The sequence below is a fragment of the Petaurus breviceps genome, unplaced genomic scaffold, assembly GCF_028583685.1.
Source record: "Petaurus breviceps papuanus isolate PSGF00001 unplaced genomic scaffold, PetGlider_PUasm1.0 90721, whole genome shotgun sequence".
Classification (NCBI taxonomy): Eukaryota; Metazoa; Chordata; class Mammalia; order Diprotodontia; family Petauridae; genus Petaurus; species Petaurus breviceps.
The window spans coordinates 4,370,286-4,377,749 of NW_027187322.1; the positions used below are offsets into that span (position 1 = coordinate 4,370,286).

At 49.6% G+C, this 7,464-nt stretch overlaps 1 protein-coding gene across 1 annotated transcript in view; it reads right to left on the reverse strand.

The window, feature by feature from the left end:
- Window positions 1-7,464, reverse strand: part of UNC93B1 (unc-93 homolog B1, TLR signaling regulator) — a 17,507-nt gene that overhangs the window by 4,701 nt on the left and 5,342 nt on the right. The window contains exons 5-8 of the mRNA XM_069066123.1: window positions 5,628-5,775; window positions 1,991-2,173; window positions 1,580-1,853; window positions 804-922 (exon numbers count right to left, since the gene is read on the reverse strand). Coding sequence (XP_068922224.1) covers window positions 804-922; window positions 1,580-1,853; window positions 1,991-2,173; window positions 5,628-5,775 — 724 coding nt within the window. The remainder of the gene's footprint in view (window positions 1-803; window positions 923-1,579; window positions 1,854-1,990; window positions 2,174-5,627; window positions 5,776-7,464) is intronic.

Here is a 7,464-nt window from a genome sequence, read left to right on the forward strand (position 1 = left end):
ACTTGAATTGCCCCTGCCTGGAGGAGCTGGTGGAGGGCTATAGGGGGTGAGTGTCCCTGTGCACAGATTTGCAAACACAGGCTACATACAAAGCCTTTGCAAGAAGGAAGTAACCGAGGGGCAGGGGGAGGGGTGGCTGGGCTGGGCTTGGAAGGAAGCCAAGGATGCTAAGTAAGGCTGGAGAAGGGATGGTATTCCAGGCATGGGGCACAGCCTGTGCAAAAGTGCAAAAGCAAGAGAAGGCGGTTGTGAGGAGAAACCTGCAAATGAAGGGGCTTTGAAATGTTTTTAAATGGTGGGAGAATTCAGGAAGCATGAGAAGACTCCCATGAACTGATGCAAAGGGAGGGAACCCAGGGAAATGGTCTGCACAAGGGCGACATCCCTGAGAAAGCTGGCCGGGTTTGCTCAGCTCCTTTTAAAGTTACAAGTTGGGGCAGCTAGGTGGTGCAGTGAATAGAGCACTGGCCCTGGAGTCAGGAGGATCTGAGTTCAAATTCGGCCTTAGACACTTAACACTTACTAGCCGTGTGACCTTGGCCGAATCACTTAACCCCAACTGCCCTGCCTTCCCCGCTGCAAAAAGCAAAAAAATAAAATAAAGTCCCAAGGAATGGGGAAGAGAGAGGATACAGATACCTTTAGAAATGAAAGTGATGTGAAAACAAACATTTTGATAAACAATGGAAACCATAAAAAGATGAGGTGCTGGCGAGAGATGAGGCACTCTTCTGCTGATGCCCTGGATTCCCAAGGGGCCACTCTGACCGCCCCCTCCACGCACACACACCGCCCTGCCTCACCTTCATGGGCAGGCTGGCGCCTAGGTAGACCGCAAAGATGGCGAGGGCCTGACACCAGTGATAGATGGTGAAGATGAAGTCCTGGCGCTCTTTGTCTTCATAGAGGATGCCAAGGAGGGCTGTGGGGGGAAGGCGCGGCCTGGCTGAGGCCTCTCTCCCAGGCCTGGGGTCACCCACAATCCATACGCAGGGTCCCCTGCTTGTCCCAAACCTCGCCCCCGTCTGTAAATCTGGTCCTAGGCTCTACTCCTCATGTCTCTGAACATCTAGGGACCAAAATAAATTAAGCACTGGCCTTGGAGTCAGGAAGACCTGAGTGCAAATTCCACCTCCAATGCCTCCTAACTATGTGATCTTGAGGAATAACTTAATCTCTTTTGGCCTCAGTTTCCCTGTCTGTAAAATAGGGCTGCTAATGGTGGCATCTACCTCACACAGGTGTTGAGAGCATTAAATGAGATAATAGGCACAGAGTGCTTGGCAGACCCTGAGGAGCCATAGAAAGGTGAGCTCTTATCAGGATGGACATCTGGGCACCTCAGTCTCCTCGGGAAGACTCATCTTCCCAAGTTCAAATCCAGCCTCAGACACTTTCTGTCTGTGTGACCCTGGGCAAGGCACATAACGGTTTGCCTCAGTTTCCTCATCTGTAAAATGAGCTGGAGAAGGAAATGGCAAACCCCTCCAGTATCTCTGCCAAGAAAACCCCAAACAGGGGCCCGACTCGGCAGCACAAGGGGTGATGAGGCCTCCCCTGTCCCCCCATCAGGACTCACTGCTTATGGAGATCTTGTTGAGGGCACTGCCCACGCCCCAGAGCACAGCCACCAAGTAGAAGACCCAGCTGGGGCTGAGGACATGTGGGCGAGGGGCCCAGAAAAAGAAGGCCAGGATGAGCAGCAGGTGCACACTGGCCCCAGCCACCAGGGGCACCTGTCGAGGCACACAGAGCTGGAGGAGCCCGAGGCTCGAGAAGAGGGCGGCACCGAAGCCGTAGGCCGCCAGGAGGGGAGCCAGGGACTCCAGCCCCATGGAGCACACACCGTAGCCCTGCGGAGAGACAAGGCGTGGAGGCCTCAGAGGCGGGCCCTCCCAGGAGCCGGGTCAGAACCTCCCAGAGTCCCTCAGCAGGCGACAAGCATGTGCACACTGTCGCCTTGGGAGCCAGGGAGAGGGGCCCAGCATACCAGCGTGAAGCCAGTGCAGACAAACAGCACCTCGAAGCCGCTGTAGATGAAGAACGGGAAGAGGTGACGAAGCCTGTAGTCACGCATGTGCTTGAAGGGGAGCTGGAAGATGTTTCCCCAGCCCACGCTGCGAAGGTCGATCTCCTCCGTGGGCCGGTAGGCAGAGCCACACAGGGCCAGGATCTGGAGGGGGGTCACAGGGCCCGGCTCTGTCACCCTGGGAGCCCCCAAAGGACTCCCAGGGCCCATCAGTCCCGCTGCCCGTGCTGGGAGGCCCCGGGTCACCCAGCTGGACCGCCCAGGAGGCTGAGCATGAGCAATGATCACGCCTAAGAATGACAGCTGACGCTTCTGGCTTCTGGGTGTCCAAAGCCCTTCATGTGCATGGTTCATTGGATCCTTACAACACCCCCCCCCCAAGATAGGGACTACAGGCATCATCAGCCCTGCTGAAGCAGAGCTTAAACAATCTGTGTAATGGTCACACAGCCAGTGAAGGTTCGAGGCAGATTCAAATGGAGATTTTCCTGGATTCAGGATCTCACAGGGCACTAAAAGGAAGGAACGATTGTTTTCTGAAAACACACTCCATCTACATCTAATTGTCTAAGCAATTGTAGCTGAAGCCACAAGATAAGAAGACAGAAACACTACCAAAGGGCAAGACTTCAAGAACTGACTCCAGAGCCCTTTCCTAGTTAGAGCTTCCATGCCCCCACCTGCCCCGACCAGCCCGCTAATGTTAGTGCACATAAGCCACAAAGCCTGGGACTCAGGGTCTAAACACTTCAGTGGCTCCGTCGGTGACTTGAAGGGCTAGTCTCTGACCCTACAAGAGACAGGAGTCTCTGATTCAACTTTGGCCCATGAAAGAAGGAAGAGTGACAGTGGCCAGGGAGGGGGGTGGGGAGAGAGAGAGAAAGAGAGAGAGAATCTGGCAAGGAAGAAGACTCAGAACCGTAGCCTAGAGGGGAAGGAAAGGAGAAGAGAAACCCAAGTGCCTGGGGAGGCTGTGTATACGAGGGACCTCGTCCTGGCTGACCTTTATGCCCCTCAATACAAAGATGCTCAGAATGCCTAGCAGTCCAGCCCATCTATGAAGCAGGAGGAGCCAAAGAGTGAGGAGGCTTCTTAAAAAGGCAAGTGACAGAAAATAGAGCAGAAAATCCCAAAGAACAAGAGGGAAAGCCTGAATCCTAGCCTAGCTCACAAGCAGACAAACTGACAGCTGAAATCATACAAATCAAAGGAAGAATGAATCAAACTTCAAGGAAAAACAAAATCACTTTGAACAAATATTGAGGCATGGAGGAAAGTGAGTCAATATTACGTCATGAAGAGAATCTTGAAAACTCCCCAGAGCTTATGGAACAGTGACAACAAGAAACTCCAGAATGATAAAGGGGAAGAGGGGGGGGAACAAACAGAAAGAGAAGTAGAATGATGTAGAGAATAAGAGACACAAAGAAACAGAAAGATACCAAGAACCCCTAAGAGAAGGAATCAGTACTCTCAATACAGAACTAAAAAAAACAAAAATAGCAGAACAGCAAAAATTAAATGCATAATGGAGGAATTCTGCAAAGAAGGAGAAGCTTTGAGAAAGAAAATAATCTATTTGAAACACAGAAATGCTGCAGTAGAAGAAAATTTGGCAGAAGAGAAACAGAAGTTAGAAGAATAGATGAATTCTCTATTAACTCAAATATGCTGACAGAATGTGCAGAGCTAACTTAAGGACCAGGGATCTTCCTGAACGGCAGGATAAACTAAGGACCCGAATACCACCCTCCAGGAAATGTCACAAGAAACTATCCAGAACTTCTGAATATAGGATATAAAAGGATATAGGATCAAGGGAACCCACTAATCAGTGCCAGAAGAAAAATGCATTTCAAATGTCATTGCAAGCAATGGTTAACTTGGATGATTTTAATAACAAAGAATAAATTCTTTAAGCAGTCAAGAGAAAGACTTTCAGAAATGAACAACACCAGATTATTCCACATTCAGGAGAAAGCACAGAAGAGAGTGGAGTAGCATATCCCAAAAATCAGATACTGAAGCCACAATGCAAAATAACTTATAAACCCAAATCCAATCAGCAAGAGGCATTCAATAAGCCCAGACTGTCCTTACACTCCATCACCGCGCCTTACTGTCTCTCTAACGCTTACCCATACACCACACTGTCTGCCTCTTCTGGGGCATACATTGTAACCTTAGAACTAGAACAGATATTAACAGTATGAGATTTTCTTAGCCCAACTTTCTCAACTTGTAGCGGTAGAAACTCAAGCTCAGAATGATCGAGTGGATAAACAATGGATTGGTTGGGGAAATCCTGGTTTCTAATGTCTCAGACACTTACTATCTGGGTGAGCATGGCAAATTACTTTAACCTCTTTAACTCCACATGTAAAAATGGTAATAATAACAGCACCTATTTTATGGGATTGTTGTCAGGTTTGAGCTGGATAATGTGCTTTGCAAACCTTAAAGCATTATAGAAATGCTGGCTAGCTATAACACAACTTTATCTAAAAGAAACCAAAGAAAGAGGAAAAGGAGCCAGATGTACAAAATTATTGATGGTCAAAAATTGGACACTGAGGAGATGCCTTCTGTTGGCAGATGGCTAACCAAACTGCGGTCTCTGAATGCAATGGAATATTTTTGTGTCATAAGCAATGATGAGATGGGTCATTTCCGAGGGCACTGGGCAGACCTCTATGAAATGATTCAGAGTGAGGTGAGCATAGTTTGCAGAACAATTTATACAATAACAACATTATACAGAAAAACAACAGCTCAGAAAGGCTCTGGACCTCTGATTCTGGAGCACTGAGAAGGAAATGCAGCACAAACATCCTGCCCAAGAGGGGACAAACCGAAAACCAAGAATGATCCGTGTATTTTGGGGACATGGCCAATGCGGGGATGTGTTTGCTGGATTAGGCATGGAGAGGGATATTTAAAGTATATTTAAAATGCCAGCTAACATTATTGTTATTATTAAGGACTTGCCCAAGGTCACAAGAATCCGAAGGACCCAGGTCAGTCCTTTGATGCTGAGGGCTCTGAGTTTCCATCTAGGGATCTAGGTTGAGATCTAGGGACATTCAGACACCCACCCAGCATCAATCCCTACCCAACCCCACAACCCCAAAGGCCCATATTCTACCCAGACCCACCTGGAGATGTGCCCTGAGCACCAGAGGGATCCAGAGCCCTGATGTTTTGTGCCACCCATAGATACCTCCTCACAAGCCTGTGCTCTCTGGTAACTCCCAAAGGAGACCTATCTCCTCACCCTATGAGCTCCCCGAGGAGAGTGTCCATGTAGGATTTTGGGTGCCCACAGAATGGCTAAACACTGCACCCACAAAGTACTCAAGAAACTTCTTACAATGAACAGAATTTGATCAGTGGCTTCTTTGGGGCCTAGGAGTAGGGCCAACTTGTGCTGTCAATGGGGGACACCTTATGCGGAAGACAGGGGATCCCCCTCCCACAGGTATCCCTATCCTCCACCCCCCAGTCCTCCTGTTCCACCTCTGGTCATAGTCTTGCCCCCATTCTCCTCCAGCTTTCGCAGGAAGGGTGGATGTTCATCCAGGGCTGAAGGAATCCCTACCAGCAGCATGGCCACAAAGGCCATTGACATGAGCACGCTTTCAACCACGATGAGGTTTTGGCTGTGGGGCAGTCTCTGAAGGACAGTCTTGTTGAAGCCAATGAGGATCCCATAGCTGTTGGTGCCTGGGGGACACAAGAGGACACAAAGTCACAGTGAAATGAGACCAAAGCAGTGATAGAAATGAAGCCAATTTGCTTCCAAAGTCACCCCAGGCTGTCGCTGTCACTGTCACGTTCATGGGTCTGCTGCTACTGTTTGGATCTGAGGTCAGAGGCCAAGGTCACAGGTTCCATCTCCCAGTAAACCAAGGCTTAGCTTCCATTCTCATCCAAAGCTTGACTAATGGACCTAGGCCAGAGGCTGAGCTTCTCACCCTAGCCCAACCCATGCTGAACCCCAGGTCGAGTGTCCCAAATTGAACCCTTAGGCTCTGTGAGCGTCTTACAAACATGTGATGTTGCTGTTAAAGAGAGCTGGGTAGGAAGGTGTGGATGATTTAAGACAATGCTGCCCATGCTGAGATCACAGCCCAAAGTACGTGGCACACCAGGGTTCAGCAATGTTACCCTCACACACAAAGTGCAGCTGAGAGACACACAGAACCCCAACCTTGACCCCACTGAGGCATCTGCCTTTCATGGACCAGGATGAATAGAAGCTTTTGTGCTGGTCCAGAATCTCTCCTCTCCCAGCCCAAGCTGTCCTCCATGGCCCAAGTTCTCCAGGAATTCTTCTCTGACCACCCCAGTCCACCTTGGCATGTTTATTAGAAGTGCAACCTACTAGATGAAGGGATCTCAGAGGCCTTCAGATCTATCCCCTCCATTTTACAGATGGGGAAACTGAGGCTCCAAGAGGGGAAGGGATTTGCCCTGGGTCACATAAGTAGCAAGCTAAGATTCAAACTCAGGTTGCATGACTCTAGGTTCATCAGTCTTCCCACTGTCTCCTCAACCTTCCAGGACACTGACTGTCTTGGCACATACCTCACAGCAGCGTCCCGCAATTAAACAGCTTGCCATGCCCAGTGGCCTAGTATCTTTTGCTTGGTCACCACCTGTGCTCAGATGTTCCCCCAAAGCTATCCTGGACCCTCTTCTCTTCTCCCTCTATACCACACTGTCTTGCTTGGTGATCTCATGTCTATGCAGATGACTGCCAGAGCTGTATACCCAGCCCGAAGCTCTCTCCTGAATTCCATCCCACATCACCAATTGCCTACCAGACCAGATATACAGACATATCTCTGTATGTGCCAGCCAAACCCGCTGACTTCATCATTCTCTAGAATGCCTCCATCCTCAGCTCCCCCTTCTAGACCAGCTTGTCTCCTCTCACATGGCACTTTTCCAGGTCCTCCCCCTTCCCAGTGCTCAGCGTGTATTTGGCCAAGGTGTCGATGTTTGTTATAAAGGAGGGCTTCTGTGGAGGGGGGTGAATTACTTGGAAGTGATAGAGGCAAAGAAACCCAAACAAACCAAGAGCTAGAAAGAAAAGGGCGCCAATACAATGCTGAAAAATGCAGAAGGAAACAGAACGAGCTCAGAGGGGCCCGACCAAGCGGGTAGCGTTGTCACTGCCGCGTTAAAATTAACAGGCACTTTTCAAAAGAAGCTCTGTGGCTGAAGTCCCTGGCTTCCCACATCATCTGCTTCCTTTCTGTGCCCACTGGCCCGCTTGTGGCAGCTGATACTCCAGTTCATGGCCTTTTCTTCCTTTGCTATGTTCTGTGTGCGTGTGTTTCTGTGCAGGTAGAAAGAACGCAGGCACTTTGGGGTGAAGACTTGTTCCTGTCTCTGCCTGCCTGGCACCTGGCATGGCACTTGGCACATCT